The 20,057-nt window shown below is 38.2% G+C and overlaps 10 protein-coding genes across 14 annotated transcripts; 5 read left to right on the top strand and 5 right to left on the bottom strand.

Annotated features, from left to right (window-relative positions):
- Window positions 1-60: 60 nt before the first annotated feature.
- Window positions 61-2,017, bottom strand: LOC100639094 (HIV Tat-specific factor 1-like). Its single transcript, XM_019993095.1, has 11 exons — window positions 1,925-2,017; window positions 1,702-1,872; window positions 1,526-1,654; window positions 1,414-1,477; window positions 1,230-1,355; window positions 1,017-1,165; window positions 881-969; window positions 738-837; window positions 597-686; window positions 394-531; window positions 61-274 (listed from the first exon to the last, which is right to left on the bottom strand). Exons 2-11 carry the CDS (start codon window positions 1,843-1,845, stop codon window positions 110-112), a joined length of 1,194 nt encoding a protein of 397 aa, XP_019848654.1. The 5' UTR covers window positions 1,846-1,872; window positions 1,925-2,017; the 3' UTR covers window positions 61-109.
- A 21-nt stretch (window positions 2,018-2,038) lies between these two features.
- Window positions 2,039-2,887, top strand: LOC100635176 (TP53-regulating kinase-like). Its single transcript, XM_003383997.3, has one exon. It carries the CDS (start codon window positions 2,057-2,059, stop codon window positions 2,714-2,716), a length of 660 nt encoding a protein of 219 aa, XP_003384045.1. The 5' UTR covers window positions 2,039-2,056; the 3' UTR covers window positions 2,717-2,887.
- LOC100635299 (uncharacterized) lies at window positions 2,733-5,453 on the bottom strand. 4 transcript variants are annotated; one of them, XM_019993097.1, is made up of 3 exons: window positions 5,281-5,453; window positions 3,345-4,145; window positions 2,733-3,291 (listed from the first exon to the last, which is right to left on the bottom strand). In XM_019993097.1, exons 2-3 carry the CDS (start codon window positions 3,382-3,384, stop codon window positions 2,795-2,797), a joined length of 537 nt encoding a protein of 178 aa, XP_019848656.1. In that variant the 5' UTR covers window positions 3,385-4,145; window positions 5,281-5,453; the 3' UTR covers window positions 2,733-2,794. The 4 variants fall into 4 exon arrangements, with proteins under 4 accessions (XP_019848656.1, XP_003384046.1, XP_011410073.1 ...); XM_003383998.3 differs by lacking the exon at window positions 3,345-4,145; XM_011411771.2 differs by lacking the exon at window positions 2,733-3,291 and having other exon boundaries at window positions 3,512-4,145.
- Window positions 5,454-5,462: 9 nt separating this feature from the next.
- Window positions 5,463-7,860, top strand: LOC100638968 (peptidyl-prolyl cis-trans isomerase FKBP4-like). Its single transcript, XM_003384027.3, has 9 exons — window positions 5,463-5,565; window positions 5,619-6,007; window positions 6,195-6,447; window positions 6,501-6,569; window positions 6,622-6,800; window positions 6,856-7,113; window positions 7,160-7,210; window positions 7,278-7,459; window positions 7,594-7,860. The coding sequence occupies exons 2-9, from the start codon at window positions 5,633-5,635 to the stop codon at window positions 7,727-7,729; spliced, it is 1,503 nt and encodes a 500-aa protein (XP_003384075.1). The 5' UTR covers window positions 5,463-5,565; window positions 5,619-5,632; the 3' UTR covers window positions 7,730-7,860.
- A 133-nt stretch (window positions 7,861-7,993) lies between these two features.
- LOC105316697 (ubiquinone/menaquinone biosynthesis C-methyltransferase UbiE-like) lies at window positions 7,994-8,725 on the top strand. Its single transcript, XM_011411789.1, has one exon. It carries the CDS (start codon window positions 7,994-7,996, stop codon window positions 8,723-8,725), a length of 732 nt encoding a protein of 243 aa, XP_011410091.1.
- A 35-nt stretch (window positions 8,726-8,760) lies between these two features.
- On the bottom strand, window positions 8,761-10,001 carry LOC100638841 (ubiquinone biosynthesis O-methyltransferase, mitochondrial-like). The gene is made up of 4 exons (XM_003384026.3): window positions 9,863-10,001; window positions 9,584-9,812; window positions 9,264-9,542; window positions 8,761-9,180 (listed from the first exon to the last, which is right to left on the bottom strand). Exons 1-4 carry the CDS (start codon window positions 9,976-9,978, stop codon window positions 8,908-8,910), a joined length of 897 nt encoding a protein of 298 aa, XP_003384074.2. The 5' UTR covers window positions 9,979-10,001; the 3' UTR covers window positions 8,761-8,907.
- On the top strand, window positions 9,980-15,280 carry LOC100638712 (phosphatidylinositol-binding clathrin assembly protein LAP-like). Its single transcript, XM_019993093.1, has 17 exons — window positions 9,980-10,133; window positions 10,191-10,315; window positions 10,573-10,715; window positions 11,647-11,722; window positions 11,775-11,877; window positions 11,988-12,024; window positions 12,102-12,158; window positions 12,213-12,272; window positions 12,323-12,374; window positions 12,431-12,537; window positions 12,616-12,743; window positions 12,933-13,095; window positions 13,244-13,562; window positions 13,610-13,913; window positions 14,463-14,628; window positions 14,678-14,785; window positions 14,900-15,280. Exons 2-17 carry the CDS (start codon window positions 10,192-10,194, stop codon window positions 14,918-14,920), a joined length of 1,968 nt encoding a protein of 655 aa, XP_019848652.1. The 5' UTR covers window positions 9,980-10,133; window position 10,191; the 3' UTR covers window positions 14,921-15,280.
- Window positions 15,052-16,480, bottom strand: LOC109580194 (N-acetylglucosamine-1-phosphodiester alpha-N-acetylglucosaminidase-like). The gene is made up of 6 exons (XM_019993096.1): window positions 16,211-16,480; window positions 16,022-16,158; window positions 15,826-15,962; window positions 15,651-15,771; window positions 15,497-15,583; window positions 15,052-15,441 (listed from the first exon to the last, which is right to left on the bottom strand). Exons 1-6 carry the CDS (start codon window positions 16,452-16,454, stop codon window positions 15,313-15,315), a joined length of 855 nt encoding a protein of 284 aa, XP_019848655.1. The 5' UTR covers window positions 16,455-16,480; the 3' UTR covers window positions 15,052-15,312.
- A 97-nt stretch (window positions 16,481-16,577) lies between these two features.
- LOC109580192 (uncharacterized protein DDB_G0284459-like) lies at window positions 16,578-17,855 on the top strand. The gene is made up of 2 exons (XM_019993092.1): window positions 16,578-16,670; window positions 16,718-17,855. The coding sequence occupies exons 1-2, from the start codon at window positions 16,604-16,606 to the stop codon at window positions 17,842-17,844; spliced, it is 1,194 nt and encodes a 397-aa protein (XP_019848651.1). The 5' UTR covers window positions 16,578-16,603; the 3' UTR covers window positions 17,845-17,855.
- On the bottom strand, window positions 17,734-20,003 carry LOC100638583 (UBX domain-containing protein 11-like). Of its 2 annotated transcripts, none has more exons than XM_019993091.1 (10): window positions 19,612-20,003; window positions 19,404-19,559; window positions 19,089-19,352; window positions 18,951-19,040; window positions 18,830-18,907; window positions 18,510-18,770; window positions 18,358-18,416; window positions 18,220-18,301; window positions 18,103-18,170; window positions 17,734-18,055 (listed from the first exon to the last, which is right to left on the bottom strand). In XM_019993091.1, the coding sequence occupies exons 1-10, from the start codon at window positions 19,969-19,971 to the stop codon at window positions 17,893-17,895; spliced, it is 1,581 nt and encodes a 526-aa protein (XP_019848650.1). In that variant the 5' UTR covers window positions 19,972-20,003; the 3' UTR covers window positions 17,734-17,892. The 2 variants fall into 2 exon arrangements, with proteins under 2 accessions (XP_019848650.1, XP_003384072.1); XM_003384024.3 differs by having other exon boundaries at window positions 17,734-18,046.
- Window positions 20,004-20,057: the final 54 nt, after the last annotated feature.

Genomic DNA, 20,057 nt, shown 5'->3' with positions numbered 1-20,057 from the left:
TTATAATCATAGATAATAGAGTAAATGAAATCTACTCTATAATCTGTCATAATCATGCCATACTGAAATGTCCATAGCAAGCAAGGATATTTAAAATGTATTCATAGCTTTAAGTATTATTATTATCAAATGAAGATTGTTCAGTGGCAGTAGTGCCAGTAGTCTCTGAAGAAACTGTATTTCCATTATCATTTTTACTCTTGCTAGCACCAGACTGGAGATACTCTTCCCATTGCTTTAATCGTAGTTCCCTCTCCTTGTCTGTCTCTTCAATCTACAGCAGTAAAAAGTATAATAACTCCATTGTAAAGGTATAGTTGAAGGATACCAATTGAAAGTACTAATAGTCTAGTTGTTTATAATGAATTAATAATATGTGTAATTGCTTTCAACCTGATAGTTAGTGACACCATCCCAGAGGAATACTTCCAACTGTCTTCCTGCATAATAGCGACCATTCATAGCAGTAATGGCCGCCTCTGCTGGTTCAAACTCCTTAAAAGCTACAGAAGCAACACCATCAACATGTCTCTATAATTATTATAGAGAGAGACAGCAATGTTCAAGTAGAATTGTAGATAATGATTATATCTTACATCAAAGACAAGAACCTTCTTAACTTCACCAAATTTTGAACATTCTTCTCTCAAATCATCTCTTATGTCAGTGATAAGTGTAGGATCAACCTTTTATTATAAATCAGTACATTATGTATAATATACATGTCAAAGTGTTACTTCAAATTCTTTTGGATCAAAGAGATGCTTAAAAATGACTATTCTTTGGTGCTTAAACTTGGGCTTGCCATCACCTTTTCTCTCCTTCCAGTCCAAAAGCCTTTTGAATGGGAGAATAAGAAAAAAAGAGAATAATACAGTACCTCTCTTGTTTGCTTCCTTTGGCTTTCTTTTTGTTTTGCTTCTTCTTCCGGAGAGAAGGATTGTACTCACCTTTCATTTGAAACTGAGCCTAAGGAAGGAAAATAAGAAGGCATACAAACACAATGCTTAATATACTCTTTTCACTGATAATTTCTTTCCTCTGATTTCACTCTCATCCAACAAATCAAGGGCAAGTTGAACTGATTCAATTTTCAAATAGCAACACAACCCATCTCCTTTGAGCTGCCCATCACTATCATGATAAAGCTTGACTTTAGGATCTCCTTAATAAAAAGAGAGAGAGGAAATAAAAGGAGATAATATTATAAAGAAGCATAATATTAATACCATCATCATCCTCCATTATAATGCCACATTTTGTCATGTGCTCAGCAAACTCTTCCAATGTTATGTCAAGTGGTAGTCCACTCACATACACATTTGTATTGTGGCTCTCATCAATATCAAACCAACCTATATCATAATGGCAATTAATGCAAAATTTATAAAGACTATGCATTAAGATGCATACTTGGCTCATTAACTTTCTTCTTTTTTGGTTCAGGCTCTGATGTTCCATCAGTTTTTCCTCCTCCCTATAGGGCAACAGTAATTATTAATTATATCCAAATACTTGATCTCACTCTCTCTTCAACTGTTTCTGTCTTGCTTGCAGATGCTGTCTCTTCAACTTTTTTCTCAGTCTCTTTCTCTTCCTCTGGCTGATAAAACCCATAACTTGCATGGTAATTTGCAAGAAAAGTATTATCAATCTGAAATATTCTTAAAATAATATATATTCGTAAGCAACGACTCATACTTTTGGGAACCATGCCCTCTTTTCTGGATCCCATTCATAAACAGTGCCATCGGTTGGATCAGTGTATGTTGCCAATCCTCCATCTTCTTTTTTAGAGGCTTCAACTTTCTGTGCCTCCAGTTGATACTTGAAGTCTTCCTCCATTTTTACAAGCAGCTGAGGAGTCCCTAACTATTTATAGTCTCCCTCTCCCTTTGTCTCGTAATAAATATCCATCATTCACCTTTTGTTGTAACTGCTATAGATGATTCCTTCTTTATAAGAGGATTTTCGAAAGTTTTTCCAACTTTGCTTTTCTTGCTTATTGTTAGACCACACCCATAGCATAGAAATTATTAATACCCACGCCTACAAAATGGCTTCCACTTGGGAACTCATAAAACAAGGTGCAGAGGCAAAAGTCTACAGAGGAAAATTTTATGGAGCTCCTACAATTCTCAAGGAAAGGTTCCAAAAGAAGTACAGAGTCCCCAGTCTGGACAAAAAGCTTTCCAGCCGTCGTACCAGCCAAGAGGCCCGCTCAATGTCAAGGTGCCTGAAACTTGGTGTCCGTGCCCCTGCAGTCTACCACGTGGACCTGGAAAAGAGACACATTTATATGGAAGATGTAACTTCAGGCCTGATTTTGAAAGAGTACTTAAATTGTTTGGATCCGGTCTCTCACTCGGACTCTTTAGAAAACGTAATGAAAACTGTGGGTGGTGTCATTGCAATGATACACGACGGGGACCTCATTCACGGAGACTTGACAACATCTAACATGATTTACAATGAAGCCGAATCAAATCTGGCGCTGATTGATTTCGGGTTGAGTTTTGTGTCGAGCCTTGCAGAGGACAAAGGTGTTGATCTGTATGTACTTGAGCGAGCATTGCTTAGTACTCATCCAGACACGGAGAGACTCTTTAAAATATTACTAGACAGTTACAGAGCTGCTTCTAAGAATGGCGACTCTGTCATAGCTAAACTAGACGAGGTGAGAATGAGAGGGAGGAAGAGATTAATGGTTGGATGACATTTTTTTGTTTTAGTAATTAATTTTTTTGTTGTAATAATAATTATTAGCGATCAAATTATGAAACGTTAAATTATTTTATATAGTAGGCAGTTTTTTCAGGCTACTAGTGTTGCTTAAATTGATTTCGGCTTTCACCAGCACAACATTTTTCCATCCACCTTGTGGGAGCTCATCATCATCAGAGAATTTTGAAATCTCTTTGGCAGAAAGACAAGCAAGTGTTCTATCAAACACTATTGTATAAGTACCATCTTTGTCAAAAATATAAGCCTCGGTCAGATCAACACTCGCTGAAATCGTCTCTCCTGCTTTAATGAGCTTAAAAGTCTTCTTAGTCGGTGGCAAACGTCTAGCGAGTATCCCCATGTATTGTACATCAGTGCCATCTTGATAGGTAATGGTGAGGAAGCTAGAATATATTCCCTCTAAAGGAGTAGAGTATGTGCCAATGTAGTAGTCCTCATCAGCTGTGTTGGTGAATTCAAAATTACAGAGGACTTCACCATTGTGACCCCTAGAGGCAGACATAGAGACATTGATAGGAGACTCAGGAGATGCAGCCATGGTGCTTCCTACATGTAAAAAGGAAAAGAAAATATACTTGATGTTATTAGATCTAAATTACCTGAGCACAAGAACAATATAGCAGATAGAAATAAAATCATTGAAAAAGCAGAAGAATGCACAATCAGTTGTTTACTGTATTGACGCAAATTTTATAATGGTCTACGTTATTGGCTCACACTTCAGCTAGCTGATACAGCTACTATTATTACTATTGGCATTTGGCACTCAGTTTTAATAACAGATTAAGAAATTTAAAATTACTTCATTACAATCAAAACATGCGAATCAAATATACAAGACAAAGACAATGTAAAATATATAGCCACATGTATGAGCAAAAAAAAGCAGCAATGTGTTCGTAAAGTTAACTAATCAAAACGTGGCTTAGCCAAATCACGAGTATTGGCCAAATTGATTTCGACTTTTGCAAGGACCACGTCATTCCATCCTCCTTGAGGGAGCTCCTCATCCTTGACAATATTTGACATCTCACTAGCAGACAGATAAGCAAGTGGCCTGTCATACACTATAGTATAAGTGCCATCTTTGTCAAAAGTATAAGCCTCGGTAAGATCAACGCTGGCCGAAATGGTCTCTCCTGCTTTAATTAGTTTAAAGTTCTCCTTTGTAGCTGCAACACGTCCTGCAAGTATCCCCATGTATGGTACATCAGTACCATCTTGATAGGTGATGGTAAGAAACCGATTGTATATTCCTTCCAATGGAGTGAAGTATTCACCAACGTAGTAGTCTTCACTGGCCGTGTTAGTGTAATCAAAATCACAATTGAGTTTACTCATAACACGAGAACATGACATTGAGACCTTGATTGGAGAATTAGATGATGCCATGGTGCTTCCTATGAGAAGAATATTTAGTAATTATACTGAGTTAGTTTAAGACAAATTCAATTATTAACAGACAGCCCTAATTAAGGAATCCTTATATTACTTGAATAAGATTGCAGCACCAATGTAGCCACCACAAACAAGATCATAATCAAAAGGGAAAGAAAGAGTAGTTCACTTGTAGATCTACAAGACACTTGACTGTTGTTTATTGTTCTATATCCTTATAGCTCAAAGAAGTTGTATTGAATGACACCTCACTAAATTACTACTACTAGAATTTACGTATAGTAGAAATTAACAACTGCCAAAATGGAATTATAATTTTAACACTCATTATAGCCTCCCATCTAATGCACACCTGTTAAAAACCGCCAATGACATTATGCTATTGAACTGAAATACAACTTATTTTATTATTATAAAGCATGAAATCAAATAATATGCAATTTTTTTAAACAAAACACAACATGCTTAGTTTCTCCTACGTGTAAGTCTTTCTAAACTGCTGACATTCTCCAGTAGCACTTCAGTCGATGCATTAAAAGGATCAAATCCTCCAGTAGGTAAATCTTTATCATCTTTGATCCTTGACATCTCTTTAGCAGAGATACAAACAAGCGGTCGATCGTACTCGATCTTGTACTTGCCATTTTTTTCAAAAGTATAAAAACGGTTCACTTGTATTGTCACAGACTCTGTTTCACCCGATTTGACAAGAATGTACTCTTCTTTCCGAACGGGCCCACGCTTTGCAAGAATCCCTGAGTAACGTACTTCGGCTCCATCCTCATCCGTAATTTTTAAAATTCTATTTCTAATCCCCTCCAGTGGAGTATAGCGCTTGCAAAGGTAGTAGTCTTCATCGCCATTATTTGTGTAATCAAATTTACAATCTACTGAGGTTGGCTGGCAAGAGCAAGACATGGATAATGAAAAAGGAGAAGGAGCTTTAGAGGAAGAGGAGACTGCCTTGGATGACATTGAAACTGTCAAGATAATAATAAAATGAAGATCATGGTGATCCACACTTGCGGCACAGACATATCATGCATTGGTTTTATGAATTATTACATTCAAGCATGCAAGTTCAATATTATTTTATCCTACATTATCAGTAATTAGTATTAAGTATCACAATCTTACCCAATATAGAATAGACCAGCAATAAAGTTAGACAAAATAAGAACGAATAAAGAATGCTCTGATTCTTCACTGGCATCAAAAACAAGACAATGAGTCCACAAATCTAAGACAAAATCAGAAATCCTCTTCTCTCTCTGATGTCAACAGGTTAGAGTTTAGTAGGCGTGTCTAGGTTTAGTAATTTTAATAAATTTATAACTTTTCGTTTGATAACTGCACACGTGGACTCCAGAAACTTCTTTTTCATTTCACTCTCCTGGACTGGTCTTAAAAGTCTAATCTAATGTAATACAATGTACTATAAGGTGATCTCATATATTCCTCTTTTTATTATACAGATTAAAAAATCAAAATGGCTGATGAAGACACTGCCCCAATGGCCACAGAGGAACAGCCCACAGAGGAGCAGCCCACTGAGGAGCAGCCCACAGAGGAGCAGCCCACAGAGGAGCAGCCCACAGAGGAGCAGCCCACAGAGGAGCAGCCCACAGAGGAGCAGCCCACGGACACAGATACCGCTCCTCCAGAGGAATGGGGTCAGGACATATCACCGAACGGGGACGCTCAAGTTTTTAAAAAGATTTTGAAAGATGGGGAGGGAGACGAGACCCCAATGAAAGGGAACGAAGTGTATGTGCATTATACTGGACGACTCCTGGATGGAACGGTCTTTGATTCAAGCGTGGACAGAAAGGAAATGTTTAACTTTAAACTTGGACAAGGGAGTGTAAGTCAGGCTAACATTAAAGCAGGGTTTCCCACAGAATTTTAGAGCTTTTTGTCACCGAATTTGTTCCAAAAGCTTGTCAGCTCATAAAGCATGCTTTTTATGAAACTTAGCATGCTTTGTGAGGAACCCTGAATTAAAGCTATTTCATTATGTCCCGATTTCATTTTGAATTTTTTTATCGTAGGTGATTAAAGGTTGGGATGTAGGCGTGGCCACAATGAAAAAAGGCGAGAAATGTCTTTTGACATGTAAACCGGACTACGCTTACGGAAAATCTGGTGCTGGAGACAACATTCCTCCTAATGCAACCCTTCAGTTTGAAGTGGAGCTGTTCCACTGGGATGGAGAAGATGTGACAGGAGATGATGGAGTCGTAATGTTCACTTTAAAGGAGGGAACTGGGCACAGGAAACCTACAGAGGGATCAACTGTAAATGGTGAGATTAACAATAAAAATATCAACATTTTTGACTGACGATTTTTCTGCTAGTTCATATAAAGGGGATGTATGAATCGAAAGTTATTGAAGACAGAGATGTGGAGTTTGATCTTGGAGAAGGTACAGCTACATACTTATATTCACACATCATAATAATATTGTCTCTTATTAGGGTCTGAGTCTTCAGTCATTGAAGGAATAGAGAAAGCTTTAGCAAAGATGAAAGAAAAAGAAGAATGTAGGCTAGTTATTCAGCCTGGCTATGCTTATGGGGCAAGTGGTAATGAGGCTAATGGCGTCCCTCCTAATGCAGTTGTAACCTACTGGGTAACACTCAATAGTTTCATAAAGGTAAGTAATGGAATACAGTATGTTATCAATTAATTTATTTCTTTCTATTTTTAAGGCCAAATCTTCCTATGAGTACGATGATGTTAAAGATAGGATTACTGACAGCACAGCACTAAAAGAGAAAGGCTCCAAGTATTTTAAAGAGTCAAAGTTCCCACTTGCTCTCAAGCTCTATCAAAGAGGACTGGGATTGGTGGATAAGAGTGATGATGGAGAGGCAACAAAGGAGATCAGATTAATCCTCCTCCTCAATACAGCTCTCTGTCAAATTAAACAAAACTTAGGAATAGAGGCCAGAGATAACTGTGATAAGGTAAGGGATGATTGATATTATGTACACTTTGAATTATATTTATTAGGTTATTGAGGAAGATCCATCAAATGTTAAGGCTCACTTTAGAAGAGGACAAGTAAATTAAAATTATTCCTTTTATCTCATTTTCTTACTCTCCTTTCCTCCCTCTGTATCTCTTCTAGAGTTATCAGTTGATGCAAGATTACGATGAAGCCTTGAAATGTTTTCAGGAAGTTATTAAGCTTGATGCAAAGAACCGATCTGCAGTCCAACAGGCTCAAATCTGTCGGCAAAAGATTCGTCAACAACTTGAAAAGGACAAGAAGATGTATGCCAGCATGTTCAAGGGAACATTAAGCACCGAGTAAGAAGAAGAACGATAGAGAAGTAGATTAATTATGGCAGTTTGTCATAGAAAAAAAGCAGTTCATTTTATCAACTGAGTTCCACTAATTTAAATTGATGTTTTATTTAATTATTATTTATTTTTAAAATCAGAGATGACGAGAGGAAGGATCCTGAGAAAAAGAAAATGGAAAATGGCGATGTGAAGGAAGACAGCAGTCCAGTGAAGGACACGATTGCTCAAGCTGTTGAAGAGGAAGAAAGGGAGTCTGCTCCAGTGGAAGCATGAGCTAGAATGAGGACAAAAAATAATAATAAGATTGCTTAAATTAGGAAAGTTATATTTTATTTTGTTTTATATACTGGGACTTTTCTAGTTTTTGTTTTGAATATGATTCAAATTTTGTTGGGTTTACTGAGCATGCTTTGATCATGTACAGAGTGTGTTGCTAAGCATTTGTGCATGTGTTAATTGCTGATGTGTTTTTCTGTGGTGCTAAAATTGGAGTGCTAAAACACACTACAGTAGCAGCAGAGATTTTGACCACAAGTAATGGAAGCAAGTGTGTATCACGAAACCTCCGACTATCAGCTTGAGGATGGTATAAAGTTGCTGGAGATTATCTGCCCTGGGCTCAATGAGAAGGTCCTTGACATTGGCTGTGGTACTGGTCGCCTGTCTAAAGTTATTTCCAAAAGAGTTGGCAATGGTGGGAAAGTGATTGGAGTCGATCCTGACGAGGAGAGAATAAAAATAGCAATAAATGAAAGGAAAGGATACAACAACATCCAGTTCATGGTGGGATCGGATCAAACCTTCCCTGAAGATAAATATGATGCTATTGTCTCCACTGATGTTTTTCACTGGATCAAAGACAAGGAGCCCCTTTTCAAGAGGATTTATGATAACCTCAAGCCAGGAGGAAAACTGGGATTCACGACCTTTGATGGAAATGCAAGGCCGGATTTATTGATCGAGATCTTTCGTTTGTGCGGTCCAAAGACCTATGAAGCAGCAATGAGCTGTGTCTATTGTGACACAGGTCAGAAGTACAAGGAACTGGCGGCAGCTATTGGCTTTGACGTGATGCTGTTGGATGTAAAGGCTCGGAAAAATATCTTCCCAAATTTAGACGCATTCATTGATTTCTTTTATGCTGTCTATTATGGAATGTTTGATCGTGATGATCCAGGACTGAATGATCTGAAGGAAAGGTACAAGGGGCAACCTGTACCAATGGAGTTGCAGCGACTGACCATGATACTGACCAAACCGCTGGAGTAAAAACAATAGATCAGATTAAAAAGAAACTTAAGTTATTTTTTGCATAGTTTAGAATAGCACTAATGCATAGGCATAGCTTTTAAGGTGTCAATTGTCCCAAAACTGTAGCACCAATTGTCACTACATGTAGCTTTAATTATCTACAATAATAATTATCAGAATGATTATGTCATGATTATTGATTATTGCTTGATAGCATGAAGGAAGTAGTTCATGTTAGTATCTGATTGATAGTTCCATACATTAGTCAGTGGATTATATCCTAGTCCTATCACGGACACTGTACTCATGCTGTGTCTCTTCACTATCTCATCCAGCTCCTCTGGAGTCACAAACTTGTTCCAGTCGTGAGTTCCACGAGGTAGAATGTTAAAGATATACTCGGCAGCCATTTTGGCTAAAAATAGAGAGGGAATAGTACGATTTATAGTCGAGAATACGACCGAGCCACCAGGCTAAAGAGATAGAAAAAAATACAATGATTCAACAAACAATTTTAAAATACAATGATTCAACAAACGATTTTAATGATACCTACCTTAGCCATTTGACTTAGTTGATGAACAAACATGTCCACATCAGCAACGTGTTCCAGTACTTCTGATGCAACAACGCAATCGAAATCTTCACTGGAAGAATCAGTATCGATGGGCTCAGAATCAGCCTTGATCAGATCTTCAAGTGAGCATGATTGATACTTGACGCGATCTTTGATGTCACTCGAGTTTTTCGTTAGCATTAAATGAGTCGTGGCCACATTAATCGCAACCGGATTAGGATCAATACCCAATACATCAGAGCCTAGTTCTCCTAACGACTATAGTCAAATAAATTTTAATTAAAATGGGCGTGGCTTACTTCACACAAAATCCCTCCCCCACAACCAACATCCAGTATGCTGAATCCTTTTAGTGGGTGTGGTCCCAGTTCCCCGGCTTCGTCCCTAGTTCCAATTAATGCCTCTTTTATCAGAGGAACACGGACGGTATTCATTGAATGAAGGGCAGCCGCTGGGCCTTTCCTGTCATCCCACCATTCTTTCAGAGACAGAGAGAACTTCTCAGTTTCTGTACTATCAACAGTAGAACTATAAAAAATTATACACATATCTATAAAATAGAACGGAGAAACAATCACTTTAGCCTCCTTAAAAATGAAAGAATGTTGATTTTTCTGAACAGAGATATTTTCCCCATTATTTTTGTGACGTCATTAATTTTGATGGGCGAGGCCGTGACGTCATATGTTGCCATGAGACACGCCCATCCATCCACCCAGCCAGAGCCCCAGCACACAAGGAGGCAGCATCTGTCCCTTCCTTACCACAAAAATATCTGACTGTAGGAGTCAGAGAGGATAAAGAAACCATTTAAAAAGAGACTGGGTCCTATTTATAAGAGGAAAAGAAGTTAGACTCGCTTCCCTGGCTCTATAATCTTTAAAATTTCTCCTTTTCTCTTCCCAGCATGACGAGCGTGGCGGACAGGGCAACTGCTTTCAAGCACGCCGTGAGTGGATCCAACATAAACAAAATAGTATGCAAGGCATCCAGTCATGACCTAGCTGGACCTAAGAAGAAACATGTAGATTGTAAGGGACAAGTGTTTATGTATATGTACATGTATTAATTATTTTGTGGGTGTGGGGTTATTGTCCTAGCTAATCTTCACTTTCTATGATTATGCCCCTGTATCCTTAATTATTCAAGCTCTTTTTAACATGGCTGTCCCTTCTCTCCCTTCTTCTTGTTATTCTATTCTCTTCTTCCTCTCTCTTTTGTCCACATTATTGTTATTGATGGTTATCCTGACCCTATTTCCTTTCCATAATGTCTCATTCTTATTTAGTCTTGATCACTCTTACCAACAACCCACAAGTCTCTATGCCAACTCTAGTGGACATGTTAGGCGAGAGATTGACTAATTCCAGTTGGATAGTTGTCATGAAAGCATTAATAACAACTCACAACCTTTTAACACTGGGAAACGAGGTACGTGTGTATGTATGTACATACTTATAATTATACTGTACATGTATATATTTTACATCTTGTTCAACCTCTTGTTTGCCTGTCTATATGCGCTTTGTCCTCTTAATTTGTTTATTTCTCTCTCTATCTTCTTTCCTCTTTTATGATATCACACGCGTACATGTACACATACGGAGAGATGTACATGTACTTTCAATTTTATTCTCTCGTTATGCTCCTCCTCATGTTCATAAGACAAGACTCTAACATGGCAGTCACTCAGACATTAATGCTTCCTGGAAATTGATTTTAAATAATTGATCAGCAACTATAGGAGGGAATGGGAGGGAAATGGTTACTGATAATTATTATAATAATGCTACAAGGTCTTGTCTTGTGGTTTTGAACTAATAATAACTATGCTTTGAGTAGTAATGTGAAATCATAATAATGACTGTCTGTCATGCATGCATGTATAATGTATTAAGATACATGGTGTCTAATGAGATTGTAAGATAATACTATATGACCTTATAAAGCCATGAGCACTAACTGACAGGTGTAGGGAAAGAAGGGAGAGAGAGAGAGAGAGAAAGGGGAGAGGGAATCAGGTGGTCCCATCAGTTATGATTCATCCCTGTTATCAAATGGTCTATTGATTGTTTATGTATGTATGCATGCGTGTATGTGCATGTATGTAAGTACATATACTTAAATGGAAATTGATTATTTCTAGAATTTTCTAATAATAAGCATCAACATCCTTACTGTATGAGGCACTAATTAGTGTCACAGTGTCTGACTACCATTCAAACTTGTTTTTGTTTTGTTCAGAAGGCATGCAGTGACAATGTTATAATGATTTTTAATTTAGTGAGTATACTTGTAATTGCAAAAGATATTACTGCATAAAGTTTTGCATAATGCGTTCTTTTCTTTCATTAATATTTAGAAATATCTTCAATGTTTGGCCACTCGCACAAATCCCTTTGAATTGGAAGGTTTTCATGATCGTAGCTCTGTCCTTGGTTAGTTGCACGTTAGTTAGTCACTTGACCCGATTAACGAGTTATCTTTTAGCTTCCGACATGACAAAATATGTTCACAAATATTCGAGATATTTGGGTGCTTACTGCAGTGGATATAGAGCTACTGTATTGGACATATATAGGATGCCAAGAGGGTAAGTAAAACTAATCATTATTGTCTCTATAGTACACATCCTCATTTCCTTGTTTCTTGCTTCTCCCTCTCCCTCTCCCTCTCTCTCTCTCCTTCCTCTTTCTCTATTAGTGATAAAAGTCCACTTAGAGCAATGGATCATGCTAAAGTACTAATACATAATCACACACATGCTTATCTCAGTTATCTGTCTCTTTTTTCCTACTTCCTTTCTTTTATCTTCAGCTCCTCAAAGCTTCAACTGTCCTTCAGGGACAGCTAGATCTACTCTTAGACCTGGATGTAAGTTAAAACCTTCCACCATTGTATAACTAAGGACCGTGCACTCCTTTACAGATTACCCAAGGAGAACTAACCAATGGCGTCATCAACACAGCATTCCTCATGTTATACAAGGTACAGTGCCATAGCAACAAGCTCCACCCCTTTTCACGACACCCTTTTAGGACTTGATTAAGTTGTATGCCGTGTACAATGATGCACTTCTTAATGTACTAGGTAAGAAACTACACCACCAGCACTAAGATTCTATTAATTATTATTATTATTTTTAGAACACTTTTTTGAAATGAAGAAGGCCCAGTGTAAAGAGGCCGTCGAGATTTATCGCAAATTTCTAACAAGACAAGAAAACGTTCAGAATTTTTTGAAACTTGCAGAGGTGAGCGATTAAATTTTTGCTCACTTAGCTACACTTTGCTCTCCTTTCCCTTCGTGTTCCTAATTTTGTTTTAATAAGGAAATCGGTGTTGATCAGAAGTCTCACCTAAACCTCCGCCAGGTACCAGCTGATTTGCTTCAAGCACTGGAGGAGCACATTGGAGAAATGGACACTATTAGAAAGGCAGCCAATAACCAGAAACCAAGGTAAACTAAATAATAATTATAGTAATAATGTCGACGTAGTACGGGATACATGGTTTACATAAATCTGTGCCAAGTTTTAATGATTTTTGACTATCAACAATACAATCCATGCCATGTACGTGTACATGTACGTGCACACATGTAAACATGCATTGCCTTTAGTTACTCACCTCTTGTTGGTTATTTTAGTCCTCAGATTAAAGCTGCCTCTGAGAAACTCTCTGGGATGAAGGACCAGCGTACTAGCAGCGGATCAAACACCCCAACCTTCCGCTCCATCACTCCGAATAAGATGCCACAAGGTAACGAGGAGCTCCTTGAGGCTCAGAAGAAACGCTTTGAAGAACTTAAGGTGAGGTGTATTTCTAATTAAAGACCTCCTTCAGTACAATGTAGCACATTAAGCTACTTATGTGTACTCGTTATAATGATTCTTGTCATGTACATGTACTTATACAGACGTATGTGTGCTTATTTCATAATTTATTTTCTCTTTGTAGAAACGTGCTTCAGATAAGAATTTTGGAGGAGGGAGTCCTGTACCTCAAGACCCTCCCCCTGCAGCATCAAAAGGTAGATCAAAGTCTCCGGAAGGTGACGAGTTTGACAAGATGGCCGCCACGAGGTCGACCCCACAACTCCAACCAGCATCAAACAACAAATCAGGTGGACTAGACGAATTGTTTGGACTTGATTTTGGAGCTACAGGCACAAGTGGATCTGCTAGTATGTCAATGGGAGGAAGTACTGCTACTGCTGGAGGAAACACCTTTAATCCTTTTCAGTCTCAGCCTCAGAACAATCCATGGGGAGGTGGCGGTGAGTCAAAGGTAATTTTATAATTTTAATTTTTATTGTACGTGTAGGCGGGTATCAAGAGGTGAGCCTTTTCCCACAGTCCGGGGGTAATCCTTTGGACTCTTCATTTGGTAGTCCTGCTCCTACTTCAATGGGTAACAGTCTTGGTGACGTGTTGCAGCCTGTGGCTACGGGACCTCTAGCTGCTCCAGTTTCTCAGCCACAGCCCAAACGATTAACCACTGACGTTGACTCAAGCTTAGCCCAGGCAGCTGCTAATCTAAGCATTGAACTATCAGGAGGAGGAGGAGGAGGAGGAGGAGGAGGAGCTGGTGGTGGTGGTGGTGTGTTTGGAGTACCACCCAGCAGCAAGTAAGGGAGTATTTGTGCTCAAAAATTGGGCCAAAGTCCCTGTACTATAGTACAGGGACTTTGGCCAAATTTCACCAAAAATGACTAGGAGAGAATTCTCTATTTTTATAATTTTTCCTGATACATATACATGTTTTTATGTTGTATAGCAAGTTTGAATTCATTCCAATCAAAATAAGATTTTTTGTGAATTTTTAAAGTTGCTCAAAAATTGGGCCAAAGTCCCTGTACTATAGTACAGGGATGATGGCCAAATTTCGCCAAAAATGACTAGGAGAGAATTCTCTATTTTTATAATTTTTCCTGATACGTATACATGTTTTTATGTTGCATAGCAAGTTTGAGTTCATTCCAATCGAAACTGGATTTTTTGTGAATTTTTAAAGTTTCTCCAAAAACTGTTTGCTATTTTATATGGTCTTGTCAGCTCATGGTGCATGCTTTTTAGCTCACTTAGCATGCTTTGTGGGGAAATCTCAAATCTGACATGTACATATACTGTATTTGCACATCTTACAAATTTTTTACTTGCCATATTTCTTCACATAGGCCTTCTCTACAGTGGTCTGGTCCCACTCCCCAGCAGAGCACGCTGACTGGTGGTCCCATGTACCAAAGGCCACAGATAATGCAACCAACTACGCTACCACCTGGTCAGTCGGCGGCCATGTTTGGAGGTGGAGGGTTTTATCAACCTCAGGGACCTTATGGAATGGTAATTCTACGCACATGTACATGTTTTTTATGTTTTTGTGTTCTTTTAGCAACCTAGTGGATTCCAGCAGCAAGGAGGTTGGCCTCAAACTGGTGGGCCTATGATGGGAGCTGCTCCTATGTATAATCAAGGGTCTTATAATTACTCGACACCTCAAGTTAGTACATGTACATGTACGTCACATTGCACTGTACATGTACATGTATGTATGTCATCATAATTGCATTTTATTTATTTTCACTCTTTTACACATACACATAACTGAAAACAGCGACAGCAACCTTTCTTCTAATTTTGAAGGCACACAAAGTGACAATTACGAGTTTAGCTTCTGATATTTTTAACTGTCTATTATTGTTGTTATTATTATTATTATTATTATTATTATTGTTATTATTATTGTTATTGTTATTATTATTGCACTTTTTCATTGTACCGAAAGCTACTCACACATATTATCCACACATTATTATTATTATTATTACTATTGTTGTTATCTATTGCTATTGTTATTATTGCTGGTGTCAGAATAATAGAAACAATTATTACACGTAATTCCTCTCTTTTTTGCATTACTTAATAGTGCTTTCTCACTCATGTAATTATATTTTAGTATTAAGTTATATTTTATATTCTAGCAATATACACCTGATAAACTATCAGTAATTACTTTGTTTGTTATAATTAAGATAGTTTAATACACGTGATACTGGAGACATGTCTTTCACAAATATCACTGCTATCACTGCAAGTTGGCTTGTTAATTACAGTCCCTCTGTATACTGAAGTACTGCTACCGCCTCCGTCAAGATTCTAAATAATGATTACTGGTAAAACTTTGTTTTAATGCGCTAGTTGTTATTTTTACCACTGCTTCCCAGCACCCAAGATCTATCAATACTTCAGAAAATTCATATAAATCCAGTCCAGCTTTTATATCTTCCTCACCGTCAACCTTCAAACAAAAAACGAATTTTCATCTCAGATTATTCAGTTTCTGCACATGCATGCACGAGGCTTACTTCTGCTAGTATAAGTGTCCCATTTCTTGCAACACATATTCCAGTCCGTGGAGCTTTCTCTGTTACAAAAGTGTCTGGCAGTTCTTCTATTGGAATGCTTTTCTTAACATTATCTTCACCACTGAAGAATGAATCACGGCATAGCATACCATACTGTAGTATAGTGAGTACTAACCGTCTAACAATCCAGCCAAACCCCGATATTAATTGTGTCCAGTTGTATTCTCCACTGGTCAATGTTTTATTTGTCAAGTACCCAAGGACGTAGGACTTTGAAGTAATGGCAAAATTAACAGTAGCTTGACCAGCCAGCTGTAGAAAAGAAATAAGAGCTAACGTTAGTCATTGTTTGTGGACGTTGCATATCAAACCTGCTCTGTTTTTCCATTAGTAATTATATTTCCCACGCAAGAGTTTGTTTTGGTGTTAAAATAGCCAGCGTTAGTAGAGTAATTGCAATTGTTCTCTTTTGATGTAAGAGAAGTTAGATTAACCGTACCACAACCACCTGCCAACAAACAAACTTTTAATAATTACTAAAACACTTTATCTTAATTTGCCTTTCGGGAGCTCAAATGAGAATTGACTAGATACACCAGAAGGCAAAACAGCTACAAAAGCAGTATAACTCCTGTTGGTATTGGATACAATCCCTTTGTATGAGAAATTAGAGAAAGGTATCGACACATTGTGATAGTCTAGGACTACATAGTCATCATCCAGCTGGTATTGTGTCGAGAAAGGTGATATGAGGGCCAGGGAGGTAGCAATAGAGCTCAGGATGATCATTAAAGTGACCTTCATGGCTGCAATGCTAGCAAAATGCCAAAATGGTTAGACCCTTCAATCATTCTCTAATTTGATTGTACGAGCCACGCTCTTCAGTGCGTGGGTGTTGAATCATGTGAGCCACACCCGGGTGGGGCTGGTGTTTTCTTGTAAACAAGACAAGAATGGGTTGTATGACTTGCAAAGCGTCTCCTTTGGGTACAGGAGGAGCAGTTCATCCAACAGGACGAGGTAAAGTACATTCTTTATACCCACTAGTCATTATTATTACTTAATAGTTGATCCAATGGAAGCATGGCTGTGTGATGTTGTTGATGATTATGATAGCTATCAACTCAACAATGCCATAATGGCATCAAGGAATTATAACAGTAGAGCATCAGTACAGACTTTTGAACCACCTCCTCCATATTCCGAGAGAGCAGGAGCCTTAGAGAGAGTAGTAGAAGATCAGGACTCTGACCCTCTGGAGCAGGAACAACGGCTTCATCAGACCTTTGACACTTCTGACTTTCTCAATCAAAGCCATAGTAGCAGTCTATCTCTTCCTATGGATTTACACGAAAGAATTGCAACTTTAGAAATAATCTTGCAAAGAGAAAGAGCATCAGCAAGAGCTGCAGGAGCTATAGAACCAGCAGCTACAACAGTAAGAGTAGTTCCTCATCGGTTGGATGTACCTCCCTCTGTTCAACAACCACCAGTTCGATCTCTTCCTCCTCTTCCTCCTTGCCCTCCTCCTCCTCTTGTCCCTAGGTCCCTCAGTCAGGACTCATTTGATGTTGATTTGCCTCCAATTTCTCTACACCGAAGTTTCTCACAAAGTCAGCATCATCACATACAAAGAAGGCGTAGGAGAAAGAGTCAAAATCGACGCCGTTCACAAACAGCCTCTCAATCACTTCGAAATGATTCCGATAGACAAATTACTATTAGACGTCATTCTACCAGTGAGTTGATGAATAGGAGAGAAGAGGAAGAAAGAGGAGTGAGAGTTGAAGGAGGTGAGAGAGAAGGCACAGCTGAGGAAGAAGAAAGGAAAGAGACAGTCGAAGAGCAAGAAAAAGAAAAAGCAGCAGAAGAAGGAAAAAGGGAAGAGAATATTGAAGATGATCATGATGATGATCAAGTTGATAATGTTACTGAGAGTGATGAAGGCAGAGCTACAATTGATCAAAGTACTAACAACCAAAATGAAAATGAAAGAGAGAGGACTATCGAAAGCAGCAAGGAAGAAGAAGAAACTGAGCACACTGAAAGCAGTGAAGAACACAACAGAAATTTTAGCTATCAATTTGAGTTGCATAGAAAAAGTAGATCATTGAATTGCATAGTAAAAAGTGAAAGAGAGAATGAATGTAAGAGTAACTCATATTGCATAATGAGAACAACAGGTACCGTGTAAATGTCTCTTATTTTTTAATAACAAAAAATAAATGAAATAAAACTATTATCAAGTAACGGAAGTACTTGCTTGTTCCATTTTAGCAAGGAATAGATTAGCACTAGGCACAAGACCAGAGTCTTTAAGTGTAATATTCATATCAGTGAATGAACGTGGTGGGAATGCTCCTTTTAATACAAAACCTTTCTTCTCTTGTTTAGATCTACATGTACTTAAAATATAATTGTACAAGTAATGCTCAAAGCATGCATAAATTACTTAATCTTATTGAGCTGCTTATGAATATCACCAATGGTATCACTTGAGTGCATCTTGAGAATGTAAGTCTATAGAAGTTATGATGGGATTGGATTAGCTAATGGTGGATCAACTGACTGTTTCTCCTGTTTCAGACTTTATTCTGAGGGTTACTAGTCTACCTGGTGTATGAGGCCTCACCTCTTCATCGTATTCTAATCTGAAAAGTTATCATGAAACTAATCAAAATAATAATTAATGTGCATAGTACCATACCTTTGCTTGATTTCTTCAACAACTGGAGTATTGAGTAGTCTTACTTTGGAGCTTGACCCCTAATGATAAAACAATGCTTGCTTATAATGCATACAACTTTAAGATTAAGGGACTGCTCATTGCCTTTACAATAAATAGAATCTAAAACATACTTGCAGAGTCTCAGTGAGCCCAGCATGCACATCAATCACTCTTCCTCCTCTAATGACATTCTTTGGTATCTTTCTAAGAAAGTTCTCCATAGAAACAGTTGCACCTTTGTCAACATTACTGTCTGAAGTGACATTAGGAGTGTGTCTAATTCCAGGAGTAAGAGGAGAGGAGGGTGAATTGCTTAGTTTCTGTCCTGTTCCAGGGAATAATCTATAATGATGTGGAGTGTGGATATACTCTTCGTAACGCTTGTCATTTAGCTATAGAAATAATTATGCTAGTGTAATTACGATACAAGTACAGGAATAAAGCTATGCACTTCAAATGGGACTCCTTCAGGATAGGCCTCCTTTAGTTCAGATGGGAAATAGCCATCAAGTAAATCTTGGATGAAATTCTATCAAAGCAATCAATGGCACACAACTATTGTACATGATTACTTGAGTCATTGGGTCAGTATAGGGTCTGAATGGGCCACTAAAAAGCATGAGTCCATTAGAATATAATGCTAAAGGGATTGGCTCTGGTACCTGGTGTAGTACATATGCATTAACCATTGGACATCATTAAAATGTTACCTTAAGTTCAGCTCCATTTGGCGTGTGCGATATAACATGACAATCTTTACCAGCAATTGTGTTTAATGAAGTTATATTTGATGCTATGAGATTAAAGTCAATCCTAAAAGAAGGAGGAGACAGAAAAGGAGGAGGGAGAGAGGATTCTGGACTCCACAGTGTTGGCTTGGTTTGAGGAGGAGTAGTGGAAGATAGACTAGGAGGAGTTGAAGTTAGTGGTTGACATTTTCCAACCCATACCAAACCGTAGTCATTAAGAAATTCCTATAAAGCAAAAATAGAAACTTCAAATCAAAATGCATCATAATAATATACCTCCATGTCATCAACTTGCTGCTGTAGAGCCTCACAGTGTAGCTTCAGATCATGATAAGAGGAGGAGGAGGAGGAGAGAGAGGGAGAAGAGCTCATTTGATTTAATTTAGTCTTTGCAGACAACAACCGTTCTTCTAAGTTTCTAATGTACACATCCTGTAGAATACAAAAATTGCAAAAAGTTGATAAGAGAAGGTTATTCGGTAACCTTTTCAATTATTTCTTTTTTAGCAGCCAATAGATCTTTCTCTACATTAGCAAGTCTGGTTGCCATTGATGAGACTAGATCATTATCTGTTGGCACTCCACTCTGCTTTATAGTCTTTTTCCTTTTCTTGCTCTCCTCTTCTCTTATGACACCTATTATCTCGGCCAGGAGGGGCTGGTCATCACTGCTTACAACTAAATCACTAGTGGAGCCTTCTCTTGAAGCAATTGTAGAAGCCATTTTAAGCTCTAGTTTCGATGCATCTCCATGCTTCTGCGTAGCTCTGTAAGGAGGAGATCTTGCAGCTTGAGGCAATGGCTGCTTTTTGACTTTCTTTAAGTTTCCACTTGGAGAACTCATCACTGGTGGACCTGGGGTTTATCAGTTGCCATGGAAATACTCCACGTGGGTATTAAAGGGCGTAACCAATAGGCGTGGTTTATACT

This window comes from Amphimedon queenslandica, unplaced genomic scaffold (assembly GCF_000090795.2).
Source record: "Amphimedon queenslandica unplaced genomic scaffold, v1.1 AMPQUscaffold_13501, whole genome shotgun sequence".
Lineage (NCBI taxonomy): Eukaryota > Metazoa > Porifera > Demospongiae > Haplosclerida > Niphatidae > Amphimedon > Amphimedon queenslandica.
The sequence above is the reverse complement of the archived record's forward strand: the minus strand, read 5'-3'. Positions and strand labels throughout refer to the sequence as shown.

What these genes read in the sequence shown, in the direction of transcription:
- LOC100639094 (XM_019993095.1), bottom strand. Translation starts at nt 1,845, where the DNA reads ATGGAGGAAGACTTCAAGTATCAACTGGAGGCACAGAAAGTTGAAGCC. An exon ending in AGAAATTATCAGTGAAAAGA is followed by an intron (nt 970 to 1,016) that starts GTATATTAAGCA and finishes TTCCTTCCTTAG; the next exon opens with GCTCAGTTTCAAATGAAAGG. An exon ending in AAAGGAAGCAAACAAGAGAG is followed by an intron (nt 838 to 880) that starts GTACTGTATTAT and finishes CCCATTCAAAAG; the next exon opens with GCTTTTGGACTGGAAGGAGA.
- LOC100635176 (XM_003383997.3), top strand. Translation starts at nt 2,057, where the DNA reads ATGGCTTCCACTTGGGAACTCATAAAACAAGGTGCAGAGGCAAAAGTC.
- LOC100635299 (XM_003383998.3), bottom strand. Translation starts at nt 5,356, where the DNA reads ATGCCAGTGAAGAATCAGAGCATTCTTTATTCGTTCTTATTTTGTCTA. An exon ending in GCTGGTCTATTCTATATTGG is followed by an intron (nt 3,292 to 5,280) that starts GTAAGATTGTGA and finishes TTTTACATGTAG; the next exon opens with GAAGCACCATGGCTGCATCT.
- LOC100638968 (XM_003384027.3), top strand. Translation starts at nt 5,633, where the DNA reads ATGGCTGATGAAGACACTGCCCCAATGGCCACAGAGGAACAGCCCACA. An exon ending in CACTCAATAGTTTCATAAAG is followed by an intron (nt 6,801 to 6,855) that starts GTAAGTAATGGA and finishes TCTATTTTTAAG; the next exon opens with GCCAAATCTTCCTATGAGTA. An exon ending in AAGGGAACATTAAGCACCGA is followed by an intron (nt 7,460 to 7,593) that starts GTAAGAAGAAGA and finishes TTTTAAAATCAG; the next exon opens with AGATGACGAGAGGAAGGATC.
- LOC105316697 (XM_011411789.1), top strand. Translation starts at nt 7,994, where the DNA reads ATGGAAGCAAGTGTGTATCACGAAACCTCCGACTATCAGCTTGAGGAT.
- LOC100638841 (XM_003384026.3), bottom strand. Translation starts at nt 9,978, where the DNA reads ATGGCAACATATGACGTCACGGCCTCGCCCATCAAAATTAATGACGTC. An exon ending in TCATTTTTAAGGAGGCTAAA is followed by an intron (nt 9,813 to 9,862) that starts GTGATTGTTTCT and finishes AATTTTTTATAG; the next exon opens with TTCTACTGTTGATAGTACAG. An exon ending in GGGGAGGGATTTTGTGTGAA is followed by an intron (nt 9,543 to 9,583) that starts GTAAGCCACGCC and finishes ATTTGACTATAG; the next exon opens with TCGTTAGGAGAACTAGGCTC.
- LOC100638712 (XM_019993093.1), top strand. Translation starts at nt 10,192, where the DNA reads ATGACGAGCGTGGCGGACAGGGCAACTGCTTTCAAGCACGCCGTGAGT. An exon ending in CATTCCTCATGTTATACAAG is followed by an intron (nt 12,273 to 12,322) that starts GTACAGTGCCAT and finishes ACACCCTTTTAG; the next exon opens with GACTTGATTAAGTTGTATGC. An exon ending in ATTTTTTGAAACTTGCAGAG is followed by an intron (nt 12,538 to 12,615) that starts GTGAGCGATTAA and finishes TGTTTTAATAAG; the next exon opens with GAAATCGGTGTTGATCAGAA.
- LOC109580194 (XM_019993096.1), bottom strand. Translation starts at nt 16,454, where the DNA reads ATGAAGGTCACTTTAATGATCATCCTGAGCTCTATTGCTACCTCCCTG. An exon ending in CTAATGGAAAAACAGAGCAG is followed by an intron (nt 15,963 to 16,021) that starts GTTTGATATGCA and finishes TCTTTTCTACAG; the next exon opens with CTGGCTGGTCAAGCTACTGT. An exon ending in TTTGGCTGGATTGTTAGACG is followed by an intron (nt 15,772 to 15,825) that starts GTTAGTACTCAC and finishes TTCATTCTTCAG; the next exon opens with TGGTGAAGATAATGTTAAGA.
- LOC109580192 (XM_019993092.1), top strand. Translation starts at nt 16,604, where the DNA reads ATGGGTTGTATGACTTGCAAAGCGTCTCCTTTGGGTACAGGAGGAGCA. An exon ending in AGTTCATCCAACAGGACGAG is followed by an intron (nt 16,671 to 16,717) that starts GTAAAGTACATT and finishes ATTACTTAATAG; the next exon opens with TTGATCCAATGGAAGCATGG.
- LOC100638583 (XM_019993091.1), bottom strand. Translation starts at nt 19,971, where the DNA reads ATGAGTTCTCCAAGTGGAAACTTAAAGAAAGTCAAAAAGCAGCCATTG. An exon ending in ATACTGACCCAATGACTCAA is followed by an intron (nt 18,908 to 18,950) that starts GTAATCATGTAC and finishes TTGCTTTGATAG; the next exon opens with AATTTCATCCAAGATTTACT. An exon ending in GGCTCACTGAGACTCTGCAA is followed by an intron (nt 18,417 to 18,509) that starts GTATGTTTTAGA and finishes TTTTATCATTAG; the next exon opens with GGGTCAAGCTCCAAAGTAAG.